Raw genomic sequence first — 20,268 nt, forward strand, 5'->3', positions numbered from 1 at the left:
ATGGATTACGTTCAACATCCGCACTGAGCTAAATGGTAGAGCTGCCGCTTTCAAGGAGCGGGACTCTAATCTGGAAGCTTATAAGAAATCCTGCTATGCCCTCCGACGAACCATCAAACAGACTGGACTAAGATCAAATCGTTCTACACCGGCTCCATCTCTCGTCAAATGTGGCAGGGTTTGCAAACTATTAGACTACAAAGGGAAGCACAACCGAGAGCTGCCGAGTGACCCGAGCCTACCAGATGAGCTAAATTACTTCAATGCTCGCTTCGAGGCAAGTAACACTGAAACATACATGAGAGGACCAGCTGTTCCAGATGACTGTGTGATCACGCTCTCCGCAGCCAATGTGAGTATGACATTTAAACAAGTCAAAATTCACAAGGCCGCAGGGCCAGACGGATTGACAGAACGTGTACTCCGGCTGCCTCCAGGTGGTAAGGGTAGGTAACAACATATCCGCCATGCTGATCCTCAACACGGGGGCCCCTCAGTGGTGTGTGCTCAGTCCCCTCCTGTACTCCCTGTTCACTCACGGCCAGGCATGACTTTTACACCATCATTAAGTTTGCCGATGACACAACAGTGGTAGGCCTGATCACCAACAACGAGACAGCCTATAGGGAGGAGGTCAGAGACCTGGCTGTGTGGTGCCAGGACAACAACGTGATAAAGACTAAGGAGATGATTGTGGACTCCAGGAAAAGGAGGACCGATCACGCCCCCATTCTCATCGACGGGGCTATAGTGGAGCAGGTTGAGAGCTTCAAGTTCCTTGGTGTCCACATCACCAACAAACTAACATGGTCCAAGCACACCAAGACAGTCGTGAAGAGGGCACAACAAAACCTATTCCCTCTCAGTAGACTGAAAAGATTTGGCATGAGTCCTCAGATCCTCAAAAGGTTCTACAGCTGCACCTTCGAGAGCATCCTGACTGGTTGCAGCACCGCCTGGTATGGCAACTGCTCAGCCTCCGACCGCAAGACACTACAGAGGGTAGTGCGTACGGCCCAGTACATCACTGGGGCCAAGCCTCCTGCCATCCAGGATCTCTATACCAGGCGGTGTCAGATGAAGGCCCTAAACATTGTCAGACTCCAGCCACCCTAGTCATAGACCGTTCTCTCTCTGCTACCGCACGGCAAGCGGTACCGCATCGCAAAGTCTAGGTCCAAGAAGCTTCTAACAGCTTCTACCCCTTAAGCTTCAAGCCTTAAGACTATTGAACATCTAATCAAATGGCTACCCAGACTACTTGCACCCCCACGCTGCTGCTACTCTGTTATTATCTACGCATAGTCACTAATAATTCTACCCACGTGTATATATTACCTTGTTTAACCGGTGCCCTGCACATGGTTCTCCCTGTATATAGCCTCAGTATAGTTATTTTACTGCTACTCTTTAATTATTTGTTACTGCAATGTTGGTTAAGGGCTTGTAAGTAAGCATTTCAAGGTCTACAACTGTTGTATTCGGCGCATATGACAAATAACATTTGATTTGATAAAATTAATAAAGAAATGAAAGAGAACACCAAGGCTGCGTGCACATGGCTTGTTCTTCTATGTTTTGTTCACACCCTCCTATGTGCCCAGATTCAAAGTGTCTGCAACAGCAACAAGTTGCAAGAGCCCAAAACCAGCCGTGTTATGAGTGGCAACCCTCGTAAAACTGACGATCCTACCGATCCTTGACTTTGGCAATGTCATTTACAAAATAGCCTCCAACACTCTACTTAGCAAATTGGATGCAGTCTATCACAGTGCCATCTGTTCTATCACCAAAGCCCCATATACTACCCACCACTGCGACCTGTATGTGCTCGTAGGCTGGCCCTCGCTACATATACGTCGCCAAACGCACTGGCTCCAGGTCATCTATAAGTCTTTGCTCGGTAAAGCCCCGCCTTATCTCAGCTCACTAGTCACCATAGCAACACCCACCCGTAGCACGCGCTCCAGCAGGTATATTTCACTGGTCATCCCCAAAACCACCTCTTTGGCCGCCTTTCCTTCTAGTTCTCTGCTGCCAATGACTGGAACGAATTGCAAAAATGACTGAAGCTGGAGACTTAAATCTCCCTCACTAACTGTAAGCATCAGCTGTCAGAGCAGCTTACTGATCACTGCACCTGTACACAGGCCATCTGTAAATAGCCCACCCAACTACCTCATCCCCATATTGTTATTTTTGTTGTTGTTGCTCTTTTGCACCCCAGTATCTCTACTTGCACATCTATCACTCCAGTGTTAACCTCTTACATCTAGACGTTCCGCTAGCGGAACACCTGCTCCAATATCCAATGATAGGCGTGGCGCGAATTACAAATTCCTCAAAAATACAAAAACTTCAATTTTTCAAACATATGACTATTTCACAGCATTTTAAAGACAAGACTCTCCTTTATCTAACCACACTGTCCGATTTCAAAAAGGCTTTACAGCGAAAGCAAAACATTAGATTATGTCAGCTGAGTACCCAGCCAGAAATAATCAGACACCCATTTTTCAAGCTAGCATATAATGTCACAAAAACCCAGAAGACAGCTAAATGCAGCACTAACCTTTGATGATCTTCATCAGATGACACACCTAGGACATTGTGTTATACAATACATGCATGTTTTGTTCAATCAAGTTCATATTTATATCAAAAAACAGCTTTTTACATTAGCATGTGACGTTCAGAACTAGCATACCCCCCGCAAACTTCCGGGGAATTTACTAACAATTTACTAAATTACTCACGATAAACGTTCACAAAAAGCATAACAATTATTTTAAGAATTATAGATACAGAACTCCTCTATGCACTCGATATGTCCGATTTTAAAATAGCTTTTTGGTGAAAGCACATTTTGCAATATTCTAAGTACATAGCCCAGCCATCACGGGCTAGCTATTTAGACACCCGGCAAGTTTAGCCTTCACCAAAATCAGATTTACTATAACAAAAATGTTCTTACCTTTGTTGTCTTCGTCAGAATGCACTCCCAGGACTGCTACTTCAATAACAAATGTTGGTTTGGTCCCAAATAATCCATCGTTATATCCGAATAGCGGCGTTTTGTTCGTGCGTTCCAGAAACTATCCGAAATGGTAAATCAGGGTCGCGCGCATGGCGCAATTCGTGACAAAAAAATTCTATATATTCCATTACCGTACTTCGAAGCATGTCAACCGCTGTTTAAAATCCATTTTTATGCAATTTATCTCGTAAAAAAGCGATAATATTCCGACTGGGAATCTCCTTTTCGGCAAACAGAGGAAAAATCACAAAGACGGGGGCGGCCAGGGCACGCGCCTAAGCCCACAGTCCCTTGATAGGCCACTTGAGAAAGGCGATAATGTGTTTCAGCCTGGGGCTGGGATGACGACATTCAGGTTTTTCCCGGGCTCTGAGCACCCATGGAAGACGTAGGAAGTGTCACGTTAGAGCAGAGATCCTTTGTAAAAGATAGAGATGGCAAAGAAGTTCAAGAAATGGTCAGACAGGCCACTTCCTGTAAAGGAATCTCTCAGGTTTTGACCTGCCATTTGAGTTCTGTTATACTCACAGACACCATTCAAACAGTTTTAGAAACTTTGGAGTGTTTTCTAACCAAAGCCAATAATTATATGCATATTGTAGTTACTGGGCAGGAGAGGTAACCAGATTAAATCGGGTACATTTTTTATCCAGCCGTGAAAATACTGCCCCCTAGCCATAACAGGTTAATGCTAAATTGTAATTATTTTGCCACTATGGCCTATTTATTGCCTTACCTCCCTAATCTTACTACATTTGCACACACTGTACATACATTTTTCTATTGTGTTGTTGACTGTACATTTGTTTATCCTATGTGTAACTCTGTTGTTTTTGTCGCACTGCTTTGCTTTATCTTGGCCAGGTCGCAGTTGTAAATGACAACTGGTTCTCAACTGGCCTACCTGGTTAAATAAAGGTGAAATAAAATAAATAAAAAACAGCTGATGTCATCAACCGAGGGCTGATCCATTTCTTTTGTGTTTCTTGTTACTCAGCAAATGGTTGCCACCACACAGACATTTGTCCACAGGCCTGTGTATGCTGCTAACATCATATTCATCATATTGGCGTGATCCTGGAGAACACCCTGTCGTTCTCCACTAACATCAAGGCGGTGACCCGATCCTGTAGGTTCATGCTCTACAACATTCGCAGAGTACGACCCTGCCTCACACAGGAAGCGGCGCAGGTCCTAATCCAGGCACTTGTCATCTCCCGTCTGGATTACTGCAACTCGCTGTTGGCTGGGCTCCCTGCCTGTGCCATTAAACCCCTACAACTCATCCAGAACGCCGCAGCCCGTCTGGTGTTCAACCTTCCCAAGTTCTCTCACGTCACCCCGCTCCTCCGCTCTCTCCACTGGCTTCCAGTTGAAGCTCGCATCCGCTACAAGACCATGGTGATTGCCTACGGAGCTGTGAAGGGAACGGCACCTCCATACCTTCAGGCTCTGATCAGGCCCTACACCCAAACAAGGGCACTGCGTTCATCCACCTCTGGCCTGCTGGCCCCCCTACCTCTGAGGAAGCACAGTTCCCGCTCAGCCCAGTCAAAACTGTTCGCTGCTCAGGCACCCCAATGGTGGAACAAGCTCCCTCACGACGCCAGGACAGCGGAGTCAATCACCACCTTCCGGAGACACCTGAAACCCCACCTCTTTAAGGAATACCTAGGATAGGATAAAGTAATCCTTCTAACCCCCCCCTTAAAATATTTAGATGCACTATTGTAAAGTGGTTGTTCCACTGGATACCATAAGGTGAATACACCAATTTGTAAGTCGCTCTGGATAAGAGCGTCTGCTAAATGACTTAAATGTAATGTAAATGTAATATTGGTGTTGCAGCTGTACTGTTTGGTGATGAGGTCCTACTACTGTTTTCCTCGCTTTTGTCTTTAAGACGAGTGGTAAGATGCAGTGACACAGTAAACAGTCTTATCTCGAGCACCTGTCCTTTCCAAACAATGCCTGACTAACCTGTGAGCCTTTAATCTATATCTTCATGCTCGCCTGTTGTCCATTTACTCAGTCTCATTCCAGACCATGTCACCTTCACAAACATGGCTTTTTCCCTCTCAACCTGGTTCTGAAAGACTGGTCTTGTCTTCAACTCATCTTATAAAATTATGCTCTCAATAGATTGATGCTGCCTTTTCAGGTGATTTTGTCGTTTTTTTCCAAAGATTTGCATACATTTCAGACATTTCTTGAAGAGTCTAGTGCTTACATAGTGGTCCTCCAGGACTGAGTTTGGGTTCAGTATGCTGAAGTTGAAAAAATAAACGGGAAATGCATGGAGCATGATTGAGCCTTTTATAGATAGACACAGCAACAGTCTGCAGTTGAAAGGTTTTGGTTCTTGACCATCCCATCCTTGTGCTATATTTAGGAAACTCGTTCCAACACAGTCACACCCCCGTCTGGTCCTTAGCCTCTAAGAGTGACATTGTTGCATGCTGCAAGGCATATGGTAGGTATTACTTTAAAAGTTAGAAATTAGAACAACTGAGCCTTAACACACTTAATTGCCCCAGAATTCCAAGGCTTGCTGTTAAGGGAAAGATGGAGAAGAACGTGGGAGTGTTTCCCAGCATGAGAAGTCCAGATGGGGGAGTTGAACAAAATGTCAGACCCCCTAAAAGAAACAAACAAAAGTCAACATTGTCCTAGTCCAGCAGTTCCATCTCAGCTGGAGCTCCTTGCGTGGGCTCGACGCGATCGAGCCTGGAGCACCATGTTGCTAATCAAACAATAGCCCAACATACAGTTCCCATCAATCCCATAACTTGTTTAAAGATGTCATCAGTGCTTAATCTATGCATACAAAAAGCCCTTATCTTGGTTCCATGTGGCTGCTTGCCTAGAGCTCAGCTGTGAAGGGTTATGTTGGCTGGGGGTAAGTTCACAGGTTCAAAAGGGCTTCTGGTGCATTCTGGCCTTGATTTATTTGAACAGCTGATCCAAGTCAACTGGGCCAGTCAGCAGAGCCAGAGCATGGTCGTCCCACTTTCAATAAAACTCAACGAGAGCTTTATTGGCAGCCCCTAACATTGACCACTTGGTTTGCCAAAAAACTGCTAGAGACTGCTGACATGGGCTGATTGAAAGTAATGATACAGTACTTTATACTCCAACATGGATAGCTATCAATATACGTTTAGAATCCAATAAACATACAACATGTAACTGCGTCATTTCAGCCAGCTTAGCCCAGTTTTGCCCACCGGGAGTAGTGATATGAAAAACGTTTTTTTTTTTTTTTTTTAGATTGTTGTCTTAGAAAACTGTTTTACTTAATCACATACTTTAATATACTGGATGTACTGAAGCAGTCAACTATCTCCTTCTTACTTCTCATCACAGACCAGACACAGGCCTAATTCAGTAACAGCTTGCCATTTAAAAAAAAAAAAAAAGATACTACATGTACACATGTTATTTTTTACACTAAAAGCATCCATGTGAGGGGTGTCTACTTTGTATATCTCCAGTACCCAAGACCATTAGTTTATTTGGCTATTGGGGTAAAGGCATATTTACTCTATTATACGATGATCTCAAGTAGCTCAGGGTAGGTGGTGAGGGGTGTACTACAAAGCAGGATCACTGCGTTAGCCAGCTAACTTTGATAAACAACCATATATAACTCGATTTTCTGGTTAATAAATCTAAGCTTATTATTGCGGAAAGATTGTTGCTTCCATCAATGCAATTCTCTGCATCATTCCCAATCCCCCATATATTTTTTGGGGTAAATATACTGCTCAAAATAATAAAGGGAACACTTAAACAACACATCCTAGATCTGAATGAAATAAATAATCTTATTAAATACTTTTTTCTTTACATAGTTGAATGTGCTGACAACAAAATCACACAAAAATAATCAATGGAAATCCAATTCATCAACCCATGGAGGTCTGAATTTGGAGTCACACTCAAAATTAAAGTGGAAAACCACACTACAGGCTGATCCAACTTTGATGTAATGTCCTTAAAACAAGTCAAAATGAGGCTCAGTAGTGTGCGTGTGTGTGTGGCCTCCGTGCCTGTATGACCTCCCTACAACACCTGGGCATGCTCCTGATGAGGTGGCGGATGGTCTCCTGAGGGATCTCCTCCCAGACCTGGACTAAAGCATCCGCCAACTCCTGGACAGTCTGTGGTGCAACGTGGCGTTGGTGGATGGAGCGAGACATGATGTCCCAGATGTGCTCAATTGGATTCAGGTCTGGGGAACGGGCGGGCCAGTCCATAGCATTAATGCCTTCCTCTTGCAGGAACTGCTGACACACTCCAGCCACATGAGGTCTAGCATTGTCTTGCATTAGGAGGAACCCAGGGCCAACCGCACCAACATATGGTCTCACAAGGGGTCTGAGGATCTCATCTCGGTACCTAATGGCAGTCAGGCTACCTCTGGCGAGCACATGGAGGGCTGTGCGGCCCCCCCAAAGAAATGCCACCCCACACCATGACTGACCCACCACCAAACCGGTCATGCTGGAGGATGTTGCAGGCAGCAGATTGTTCTCCATGGCGTCTCCAGACTCTGTCATGTCTGTCACGTGCTCAGTGTGAACCTGCTTTCATCTGTGAAGAGCACAGGGCGCCAGTGGCGAATTTGCCAATCTTGGTGTTCTCTGGCAAATGCCAAACGTCCTGCACGGTGTTGGGCTGTAAGCACAACCCCCACCTGTGGACGTCGGGCCCTCATACCACCCTCATGGAGTCTGTTTCTGACCGTTTGAGCAGACACATGCACATTTGTGGCCTGCTGGAGGTCATTTTGCAGGGCTCTGGCAGTGCTTCTCCTGCTCCTCCTTGCACAAAGGCAGAGGTAGCGGTCCTGCTGCTGGGTTGTTGCCCTCCTACGGCCTCCTCCACGTCTCCTGATGTACTGGCCTGTCTCCTGGTAGCGCCTCCATGCTCTGGACACTACGCTGACAGACACAGCAAACCTTCTTGCCACAGCTCGCATTGATGTGCCATCCTGGATGAGCTGCACTACCTAAGCCACTTGTGTGGGTTGTAGACTCCGTCTCATGCTACCACTAGAGTGAAAGCACCGCCAGCATTCAAAAGTGATCAAAACATCAGCCAGGAAGCATAGGAACTGAGAAGTGGTCTGTGGTCCCCACCTGCAGAACCACGCCTTTATTGGGGGTGTCTTGCTAATTGCCTATAATTTCCACCTGTTGTCTATTCCATTTGCAGCATGTGAAGTGTATTGTCAATCAGTGTTGCTTCCTCAGTGGACAGTTTGATTTCACAGAAGTGTGATTGACTTGGAGTTACATTGTGTTGTTTAAGTGTTCCCTTTTTTTTTTTTGCAGTATATATAAACTCCAGTTGTACTTTATCAAAAGCCTTTTCAAAATCAGCTATGAAAACCAGATCTGATGTCCCCGATATTTCATAGTATTCTATTGGTTCCAGTACTTGTCTTCTATTTTCTCCAATGTATCGTCCATGTAAAAAACCTGTCTGATTAGGATGAATAATGTCTGACAATATTTTTAATTCTATGCGCCAAGCATTTTGCTATGATTTTTGAATCTGAACACTGAAGTGTAAGAGGCATCCAATTTTTTGGGGGGGATTGGATATTTATATATATACCACTTGGGTCCTGTTTCATTAATAATGATATCAGACCTTGTTGCGTGTCCGATAATCTACCATTATATAGGAGTGGTTAAAACATGCTAATAATGGTCCTCTGTGTATAGCATTTCTATATTGAAGATTGAAAAGATTTTGGTGCATTTTTTTCCCCATATTCCATCCAGTTCGCTTTATTTTTATAATATATTACACTGGATCTTTCTTGAATAAGTTCCTCCATTTCTTTTTGTTTTTCCTCTAACTTATTCTGTGCCTCTATGGTACAGTTTTTATTGCTATCTAACTGTACTGTTAGTCCTTCAATTTCCTTTGTTAATATCGACTCTTGATCTAAATTGCTTTTGTTTTATTGATGAGAACTGAATTGCATGGCCTCTAAAGGCACATTTTAAGTGTCCCATACAATAAAGGGATCTGCTGTACCTATGTTATGTCTGACAAAGTCAGTTAAACAATAAAAAAATTTAAAAAATGTTTACGTCGATTAAACCATACCCATTTCAAAAATATTTAGGAAAGTTAGCTGGCTCACTCATTGATCCAGCTTTGTAGTATACCCCTCTGACCTGTTTTTATATAGTAAACAGAAAGACCAGCAGAAGAGGAAATAGCCACAATAACAAAACCAATGTTAATGTCCAGATGCAGTATCCTCCCCACAACCCACCCATATGTGCCTCCCCGGAACCTTCCCAGGGGTCCGTCTTTCATTTAGCTCCTGCAGAGCCATCATAGTGTTTACGTTCACTTCCTTGATGTTCTGCATTTCCTCTCTATTTGTTTATTTATGACCTTTCTCCATACCTTCATTTGGCCCACCTACCACTACCACCGCTGCCCCTCTTCACTAGCTACAGCCCCACAACTAAACAGCCCCACAGTGTTCTTGATGGACGACCAACCTCTCCCACCCCCCCAACCAACCTGCCTTCTTGAGGGAGTAGTCAGTTTAAAGTAAACACACACTGATTTGTCTCTGCTTCAGGAAGTAAAAATCAAACGTACGCATTCATGTCGTGGTGGAGTGCATATCGGAGAACCGCACTGGAATGTGTATGTGAACTGATTCCCGTCTGTACCCCCCCATCCTGCCTGCCTCCGCTTGGAATAAATCCTGAAGAAACTTCCCCTGGCATGGAAGGCATTAGGGCCTGTGACTGGGAGTATCTCGTAGTTCTTCCAGGGGCTTAGAATGCCTGGGTACTTAGGCTAGTGCACCTAACAAGGCAAAGCAGACAAGCAGTGGGAAGATGGATGGGGACCCTGCTATCTTAGCTCTGTCTTATTGATGTGTGAGGTTATGTGAGTGCCAGGGTGGGTTGCCAGTTAAATGGGATGCACCCATGTACGGTGTTGGAAGCAGGCTCGACGCCCTTGTTTTCTTGCCTCTTGGTTTGGATACGGGCCCAGTCAGCAGTTGGAAACACGTGAGCCCATTGATTTGAAGGCTTCAAGGCATATTGCGGGCAATTCCTTGGTGTGAATTTGAATCTTGATTTATAATCCAGCCCCCCCCCCCAAAATACATACAGTATGTTTTACTTTCTTGAATAATTTTTAATGGTAAAGATAAAGCTCACATTGTAAAAGTAGAACAAAGGAATGATAGGGTTGTCTGTCTCTCTCTGGGGGTTTGGGAACTGGCAGCAAAGCTTCCACTGCTCACTGACCTCCTTTCTGTAAAAAAAACATTTTTGCCCACCTCATCATACCGCAAAGTGGAGGTCTATCTGCCTTTCCTAATCTGTACCCACTGTTCCCAAAGGACATTGCCACTTGCACTCGTTCCCGTAGTTAATGAAGTGTGATGATATGGGGACTGCATGAGCATTTCCAAAATGTCACTGAATAACTGAATTTGAACTGTAGTACTGCAAATAATAGCTTCATCGCATAGGAAAATAGCTCAAGTACAATGTCCAGATCATACACAAATCTATAGTTCAGTGTAACAGTATGTCAAATGGGTTTGAGCCATGCAGACAGACATAACAAGTACAAACCTCTGCAGCCAGCAACGGGTTAGGCCTTACCTCAAACTCACCCAAATCACAGATTCCAATACCCAGTACTGACATCCACTTCACTGTACCCCAGTCGGGGTACACAGTGTCCATTCTATAGATTTCAACCAAAACAACACTACTCTGCCTCCCAGCCAAATGTTGCTCCGATGTCACTACCCTGACATTTGCGCTGTTCCCTCATTTGATTAGCGTTATGTTTGGGTGAGTGGCCAGCTCTGTGTGCCTCGCTGTTTCGTGGAACCAACTGTAGCACACATCGGTTCTGTCATTAACCAGCAGTGCTGAGACTGTAGCCTACATTCAGGCTGACATTTGATGGACGGTGTCGCCCGTTCATTTGTGACCACGTTTGTATGTTTTTGTATTTATATATTTTTTTCTCCTTTTCAGATGGTCTTATTTTAAAGACCGTCTAGGGACTGACTGATGCTTGAACACAATGTTCATACAATTTATTTGACTCTTGATAATTACTATGTGTTTATTGCAATTGTATCGGTCTCTCTATAACGCTTAATATAGTGCTGTATGTACTTTTTTTTAAATGTATTTTTAATTTGAGAAAAGTTACAACACAAACATTGACATATTGAAGAATCAAGCATGCGATGCAGTGCACCATCATACTTTAGCTTGTCCTAACTTCCAGCATCAGTCAGACCCTACTGCAGCATCAGTCAGGCCTTTGATGGCCAATAGGAAGTATACATACTGATATGTAAAGCAGTATGAAATTGTAGTTTTAAACCATATCCACTTAATTCGGCTTTGTAGATCAGATAACTGACTCAAGCCTTAGAACCAAAGTTGTCTTCTTTTGCCGAGGCAGGAACCTTTCAGAAGATTCCTGACGAGTACTGAAAGGGAAGAAAGTATGTCACAAGCTGATTTCATCTCACGCTTTCATGATCTGTTTGCTCTCAAGCAGTCGGACATTAAGGCCATGCATTTAATGAGGGCTCTTTTCTCATTTTATCTCCTCCTCATTTTATTAAGATGTTTTTAATAATGGAGTAGGGTATCATTGGGGGTGGATGGCATCGGTTGTTCCGTCTTGGGCCCCCTCAGTGTTCCGTGTCGAATCATAGCTCGGCTGCCTCTAGTGATTGCAAATAACTCTTACACCTTGATGTTATGAATACTTAATGCTCGTTTTAAACAGCCGTCTGTTAGCCTCTCTAGGGTATGTGGGACAAAATCGTCCCACCTACTCAACAGCCAGTGGAATCCCATGGCGCGATATTCAAATACCTTAGAAATGCTATTACTTCAATTTCTCAAACATAAGACTATTTTACACCATTTTAAAGACAAGACTCTCGTTAATCTAACCACATTTTCAAAAAGGCTTTAAAACGAAAGCAAAACATTAGATTATGTCAGCAGAGTACCCAGCCAGAAATAATCAGACACCCATTTTTCAAGCTAGCGTATAATGTCACATAAACCCAAACCACAGCTAAATGCAGCACTAACCTTTGATGATCTTCATCAGATGACACTCCTAGGACATTATGTTATACAAGACATGCATGTTTTGATTCAATCAAGTTCATATTTATATCAAAAAACTGCTTTTTACATTAGCATGTGACATTCAGAACTAGCATACCCACCGCAAACTTCCGGTGAATTTACTAAATTACTCACGATAAACGTTCACAAAAAACATAACAATTATTTTAAGAATTATAGATACAGAACTCCTTTATGCAATCGCTATGTCCAATTTTAAAATAGCTTTTCGGTAAAAGCACATTTTGCAATATTCTGAGTAGATAGCTCGCCATCACGGGCTAGCTATTTTGACACCCACCAAGTTTGGCCCTCACCAAACTCAGATTTACTATAAGAAAAATTGGATTACCTTTGCTGTTCTTCGTCAGAATGCACTCCCAGGACTTCTACTTCAATAACAAATGTTGGTTTGGTTCAAAATAATCCATAGTTATGTTCAAATATCCTCTGTTTTGTTCGTGCGTTCAAGACACTATCCGAAGGGTAACGAAGGGTGACGCGCCGGCGCGTATCGTGACCAAAGAAATTCTAAATATTCCATTACCGTACTTCGAAGCATGTCAAACGCTGTTTAAAATAAATTATGTGATTCTTCTCGTAAAAAAGTGATAATATTCCGACCGGGAAACCCTGTTTTCGTTCAAAGACTAAAAATCTAAAATGGACTCTTCTCGTGCACGCGTGCGCCAGCCTCATTGTTCTCAGATCGACCGTTTTTCAGCAATGGGCTGCAAAGTCATCATTCAACGTTCTGCCGCCTTCTGAGAGCCTATGGGAGCCGTAGGAAGTGTCACGTTACAGCAGAGATCCTCAGTTTTCAATAAAGAGTGTAGAAGGCCAAGAAATGGTCAGAGAGGGCACTTCCTTTTTGGAATCTTCTCAGGTTTTTGCCTGCCATATGAGTTCTGTTATCCTCACAGACACCATTCAAACAGTTTTAGAAACTTTAGGGTGTTTTCTATCCAAATCAAACAATTATATGCATATTCTAGTTTCTGGGCAGTAGTAATAACCAGATTAAATCGGGTACGTTTTTTATCCGGCCGTGCAAATACTGCCCCCTACCCGAGAGGTTAGAGGTGTTTCTACACTGATTAATGCGCAACAATCTGTCTGGGAGTGTTGATTTTATAAACTAGTCAGTAAAGGTCCATGGAGTTTGAATGGATGTGGCACTTTCAAAAGTATCCTATAACACATTTTTAAAAAACAACAAGATGTTACTTTATTCTAGTTATCATACTCTTTGTTTATTTACGTTTATTTACACTAAGGTAACCTTTTAAAGTTCAAATGAGCATCCAATTAGAACCATTCAACATTCGATACAATGAGGCAAGAGACACAGATGAAAGGATAAGGCCTGTGTTTATCCTCAACGGGTAGGGGGACTATTCCGTTTGGTCAACGTTTTGGGGCCTATCTAAAGATCGTGCACTGCTTTTGACCCGGGACTATGTAGGGAATAGGGTGCCATTTGGGACATATTTAGACTGGTATTTTCCAACATGGTATTAATATACCCCCTGGTGTTAAATCTGTTGATGTTTACTATAGGAGATGGTGAATTATGGATATTCAAATCTGGTACGGATATATATTTCTCCTTGTTCACTAACATTGTAGCCTGTTTTGAAATAATTCCTCTGAATAATGTAACTACCTTAACATACCCCCTCCACAGTTTTTACAATTTTTAACAAGGGCAATTCCACAGTAATGTTTTCATTTCTAATTAGTATCACTTTGAAATGCATACAGTACTTATCAGGAAGGTTGAAATGTTGGTCACGTTTACCCGGTTAATCACATTCCAAGATGACTAACCAAATACTGGTTAATGTTGGCAGTTTTATGCTGTTATCCGACATCCTGCCCTCCACAACTTCAACGTTTTAATGACTCCACAGTCCAGAGGCAGTGTAATAAACAGTTGACTTTGAGAGTGATAGGATGATTCATATCATATGACATTGTTACCCTTCTGTAAGACCTAGGAGGCATTATTTGTTTTTGCATAGGCTGTGTGGCATGTTACATTAATACAGATCAGATAACTGCAATACGTCTTTCTAATTCAACAAGGTTGTGGGCCATTTACAGCCATGTAGCTTGCAGCACCTAGAGACATGAAATAATTAATTCGAAATGATTGCAAATGAGCCTTTGAACTTGAAAAGGCCTTTAATCTTTCAGCCACACCATTCCCAATGTGTTAAAAGCTGCCAAAACCCCCATCAAAGCAATACATGTGTCTTTTGTCCTAATATTGGTACATGGACATTGTTTGTAGGCCCTCGGTCCAATTGATTAAACTGAAATAGCTATGACAATTGATGTTCATTGTGTTTAGGCCATTGTACAAATTGTTGAAATGCAATTTTAGATCTGTTTTTATTTTGATGTTATAATTGAATGAAATTAACCATGTTATGTTTCTCACTTTTTAAGATCTGAATCCACAAAGGATCACCATGTGTCGGTCATTGGCTTGATGTGGACCAGGAAAGGATCTTCACCTTCTATGCTGCACTGTCCTTCAGAGACTCAAGCAGATCTGTCAAGCTAAACATTTTCTATGGATTATGGACCTGGCGAAGTGAAACCCCAGATTTGGGTTTTTGCCTAGTACTACCTGATTGCAGTTTCCAGAGCAAATAGCTTGTATTGGAAACCAGTCATGAAATTTGCGACTGTAAGGTACCTGTACACAGGATATGAATGCGCCTAGCCTCTGGACTGAGGAAGTAGCGAATCTTGCTGGAGTAGCTGGCGAACCAAAGGACTCCAATCATTTGATGCAGTCGGATAACCCGTTCAACAAGAAACTCCAAGCGTTAAAGGGGCCCATGGGACCTCCAAATGCCAACGTGCAAGGAACGCCAGCCATGCCCAAGATGGGTGTCCGGGCGAGGGTGTCGGACTGGCCCCAGCGACAGGACGGCTGGGAGTCACAACCTCCACCCCGCTATGACAGCCTGGTGCCGACCTTCCAGAAGGGACCGTCAAATCTTAGCACAGAGGTCATCCTCCAAAAGAACCAGGAGTTGCTCAGTGCCGAGTTCCCAGAGACCAAGTATCCGCTGTGTGACCTCCTGAGCCACTCCCCCATGAAGGGCTTCCCTGGGATCAAGAGGAGCAACAGCGAGGTCACCATTAGTGACATCGGCGCCGAGGACTTGGATCACACCACCATCAACCCCAACACTGGGGCCACCTTGCGCCGTGAGTATGGCAGCACGTCCTCTCTCGACAAGCAGAGTCTGTCCGGCGCCAGCAAAGGCTTTGTGGGAACCCTGAGGGGTTACCACATGGAGGACCGCTCGGACCAACCCAGCGTGCCTCCTCCACAGAGTTTCCCGGAGCTGCTGCGTCTCAACACCACCCTGTCACCCAGCCTACAGACGGCCGCCCAGATCGCGCGAGGTGACATTGTCTGCATCCCGGGCTACGACTACGTGGACAGCTCCCTGCTCTACAGCCGTGAGCGGGAGAAGTCCTTCATCCAACGCATGAAGGCGGAGAAGGCCGACACCTCCATCTTCCGGAGGCTGCGGAATGTGAAGAGCGAGGGCGAGTACCTGGACCAGGAGGACGGAGGGCGCTTCGGAAGGCCCCTGAGCTTCCAGAAGTGCTTCGCCCACTACGACGTGCAGAGCGTCCTCTTCAACATCAGCGAGGCGGTGGCCAACCGCGCCGACCTGGGTCGCAGGAAGAACACTACCACTGGGGCATCGGCCGCCTCTCAGTGCCAGGCGCCGGCTCCTGGGCTGGGAGACAGTGCCACGCCCATGCCCATTTGTGAGTCACCCGTAGGCAGCTGCGAGGACCTGGGCCACAAGGCCAGCATGGACGCAGATGAAGGGGATGGGAAGAGCAATACCCTGGTGCTCAGCTGCCCGTACTTCCGTAACGAGACTGGTGGCGAGGGCGAGAGGAAGGTGGCCCTGAGCAAAGCCAGCAGCGCCAGCTATGGGAGCGGAGACTATGCTGCTAATTATGGGGGTGGAGGACAAGGCTACTCTGTGGAATCATCACTCAGCACCCGGTGCACCAACGCAGGGGTGTCAGTGCTCGAGGTGCCAAGGGAGAGCCAGGCTTTCCACAGGGACATGTACAAGCGCTATATAATCGAACACATTGACCAGGGGGCCTACTACTACCACAAGTACTTTTACAATAAAGGTAAGAGAGGCATTGATTACCTCCTAATACTAAATTGTTTTCTTACTATAATGTACTCTAGCAACTTAAAGAAAGAGCCAGATGGGGTTTTTGAAGTTCATTTACGATGTGCTTTGCAGTGTTTTCAAATGCACAACGTTTGCAGACACGCCATAGAATCTGGCCGTGTGTAGCTAAATGTGAGCGTTGCTGAAAATCTATGACCTGCTCATTGAATGAGGAAAGCATTTACCTGAGATTGCAGGTACATGTAAAATCTGCAATTTTCCACTCTGCTTTTTGGATGGCATAATTGTAGCTTGTTTGTTGACCATAACTTCTGGGCACTTAAATGTCGCTTATATGTCAGTGATTGACATTGCCTGAGCTGACGATAGTCACCGTTGAGTCACCGCCGCAATGCAGCGCATTAGTTTTTCCCTTTACATTTTGTCAGTATCCATAGGTTGAAAATACATTTATATTAGCCATATCAATATCCACATCAAACCCAAGATGTTGCTAAACTTGAAGATGGGCGATTCCACTTCAGCGTAGGTGTAAAATATTTTTGGTGTCTCAGATTGTTCTGGCAATTCTCACAAACTTCGTTGGGAGGAAGAATGTTTGACATGCATTTTACATTTGTATCACAATCATGAAAAAATCATGATGAGAGTGGCCATTTCAGGCCCTTTTTAGACCTTTACATGCCTCCTGTAAGACCTTATGATCTGTGATCCGTACTTGTCTGTATCAACATCTTGGTGTAGTCATACTACTCATAACCATGTTTCCATCCACAGTTTTCATGCGAGTAAAGTCATACCGTATAAAAATCACGACAGCTATGATGAAATTAACAGGAAGTTTCGTTATTATTTTAGAAAGGCAGACGGATAAATTGTTTATTCGACATGGCGGGATCTTTGATAACAATGCCTGATTGGTGGTGTGCTGCAGAGATGGTTGTCCTTCTGAAAGGTTCTCCCACTTTCACAGAGGAGCTCTGTCAGAGTGAGCATCGGGTTCTTGGTCACCTCCCTGACCAAGGCCCTTCTCCCCCGATTGCTCAGTTTGGCCGGGCGGCCAGCTCTAGGAAGAGTCTTGCAACCTTTTGGTTACTATTCCAATGCTCTAACCACTAGGCTACCTGCCACCCCAGATTGAGGGACATTTTTTATTTAATCAATTTTAGATTAAGGCTGTAACGTAACAAAATGTGGAAAATGTCAAGGTCTGAATACTTTTCGAATGCGCTGTATAATTTTTAAATAATATAGACCATTGAAGCTCTTTTGGGATTTTTGTTGTTGTGGGAAAACAAACTCTATATACACTACATGACCAAAAGTATGTGGACACCTGCTCGTCAAACATCTTACAATGCTGCTGTAACACTCTTTTGGGAAGGCTTTCCACTAGATGTTGGAACATTGCTGCAGGGACTTCCATTCAACCACGAGCATTAGTGAGGTTGGGCACTGATGTTGGGTGATTTAGGTCTGGCTCACCGTCGATGTTCCAATTCATTGTGAGCTTGTGTGGCCTACCACTTCGCGGCTGAGCCGTTGATGCTCCTAGATGTTTCCACTTCACAATAACAGCACTTACAGTTGACCGGGGCAGCTCTAGCAGGACAGACATTTGATGAACTGACTTGTTGTAAAGGTGGCATCCTATGACGGTGCCATGTTGAAAGTCACTGAGCTCTTCATTCTACTGCCAAAGCTTGTCTATGGAGATTGCATGGCTGTGTGCTTGATTTTTACTCGTGTCAGCAATGGGTCTGGCTGAAATGGTCGAATCCACTAATTTGAAGATTCGTCCACATACTTTTGTTTATATATATATATATGTGTGTGTGTGTGTGTGTGTGTGTGTGTGTGTGTGTGTGTGTGTGTGTGTGTGTGTGTGTGTGTGTGTGTGTGTGTGTGTGTGTGTGTGTGTATGTATATAGTGTGTGTGTGTGTATGTATGTATATATGTGTATATGTATGTATGTGTATATATGTGTGTATATATGTATATGTGTGTGTGTGTGTATATATATGTGTGTATGTGTGTATATATATGTATGTGTGTGTGTGTGTGTGTATATATATATATATGTATGTGTATATATATGTATATATATATGTGTGTGTGTGTGTGTGTGTGTGTGTGTGTGTGTATATATATACACATACATATATACATATGTATGTGTATGTATATATATGTGTGTGTGTATGTATGTATATGTATGTATATATATATATATATGTATGTGTATATATATGTATATATGTATGTGTGTGTGTATATATATATATATATATATATGCTCAAAAAAATAAAGGGAACACTTAAACAACACATCCTAGATCTGAATGAAAGAAATCATCTTATTAAATACTTTTTTCTTTACATAGTTGAATGTGCTGACAACAAAATCACACAAAAATAATCAATGGAAATCCAATTTATCAACCCATGGAGGTCTGGATTTGGAGTCACACTCAAAATGAAAGTGGAAAACCACACTACAGGCTGATCCAACTTTGATGTAATGTCCTTAAAACAAGTCAAAATGAGGCTCAGTAGTGTGTGTGGCCTCCACGTGCCTGTATGACCTCCCTACAATGCCTGGGCATGCTCCTGATGAGGTGGCGGATGGTCTCCTGAGGGATCTCCTCCCAGACCTGGACTAAAGCATCCGCCAACTCCTGGACAGTCTGTGGTGCAACGTGGCGTTGGTGGATGGAGCGAGACATGATGTCCCAGATGTGCTCAATTGGATTCAGGTCTGGGGAACGGGCGGGCCAGTCCACAGCATCAATGCCTTACTCTTGCAGGAACTGCTGACACTCTCCAGCCACATGAGGTCTAGCATTGTCTTGCATTAGGAGGAACCCAAGGCCAACCGCACCAGCATATGGTCTCACAAGGGGTCTGAGGATCTCATCTCGGTACCTAATGGCAGTCAGGCTACCTCTGGCGAGCACATGGAGGGCTGTGCGGCCCCCCAAAGAAATGCCACCCCACACCATGACTGACCCACCGCCAAACCGGTCATGCTGGAGGATGTTGCAGGCAGCAGAACGTTCTCCACGGCGTCTCCAGACTCTGTCACGTCTGTCACGTGCTCAGTGTGAACCTGCTTTCATCTGTGAAGAGCACAGGGCGCCAGTGGCGAATTTGCCAATCTTGGTGTTCTCTGGCAAATGCCAAACGTCCTGCACGGTGTTGGGCTGTAAGCACAACCCCCACCTGTGGACGTCGGGCCCTCATACCACCCTCACGGAGTCTGTTTTTGACCGTTTGAGCAGACACATGCACATTTGTGGCCTGCTGGAGGTCATTTTGCAGGGCTCTGGCAGTGCTCCTCCTGCTCCTTCTTGCACAAAGGCGGAGGTAGCGGTCCTGCTGCTGGGTTGTTGCCCTCCTACGGCCTCCTCCACGTCTCCTGATGTACTGGCCTGTCTCCTGGTAGCGCCTCCATGCTCTGGACACTACGCTGACAGACACAGCAAACCTTCTTGCCACAGCTCGCATTGATGTGCCATCCTGGATGAGCTGCACTACCTGAGCCACTTGTGTGGGTTGTAGACTCCGTCTCATGCTACCACTAGAGTGAAAGCACCGCCAGCATTCAAAAGTGACCAAAACATCAGCCAGGAAGCATAGGAACTGAGAAGTGGTCTGTGGTCACCTGCTGAACCACTCCTTTATTGGGGGTGTCTTGCTTATTGCCTATAATTTCCACCTGTTGTCTATTCCATTTGCACAACAGCATGTGAAATTTATTGTCAATCAGTGTTGCTTCCTAAGTGGACAGTTTGATTTCACAGAAGTGTGATTGACTTGGAGTTACATTGTGTTGTTTAAGTGTTCCCTTTATTTTTTTGA

At 44.3% G+C, this 20,268-nt stretch overlaps 1 protein-coding gene across 5 annotated transcripts in view; it reads left to right on the forward strand.

Annotated features, from left to right (window-relative positions):
• LOC106585299 (signal-induced proliferation-associated 1-like protein 2) overlaps positions 1 to 20,268 on the forward strand; it is a 127,745-nt gene that overhangs the window by 33,847 nt on the left and 73,630 nt on the right. For all 5 annotated transcript variants that reach the window (XM_014171378.2, XM_014171384.2, XM_014171399.2 and 2 more), the window contains exon 2: positions 14,665 to 16,398. In XM_014171378.2, coding sequence (XP_014026853.1) covers positions 14,931 to 16,398 — 1,468 coding nt within the window. In that variant the 5' untranslated portion in view covers positions 14,665 to 14,930. The remainder of the gene's footprint in view (positions 1 to 14,664; positions 16,399 to 20,268) is intronic.

This window comes from Salmo salar, chromosome ssa02, assembly GCF_905237065.1.
Source record: "Salmo salar chromosome ssa02, Ssal_v3.1, whole genome shotgun sequence".
NCBI lineage: Eukaryota > Metazoa > Chordata > Actinopteri > Salmoniformes > Salmonidae > Salmo > Salmo salar.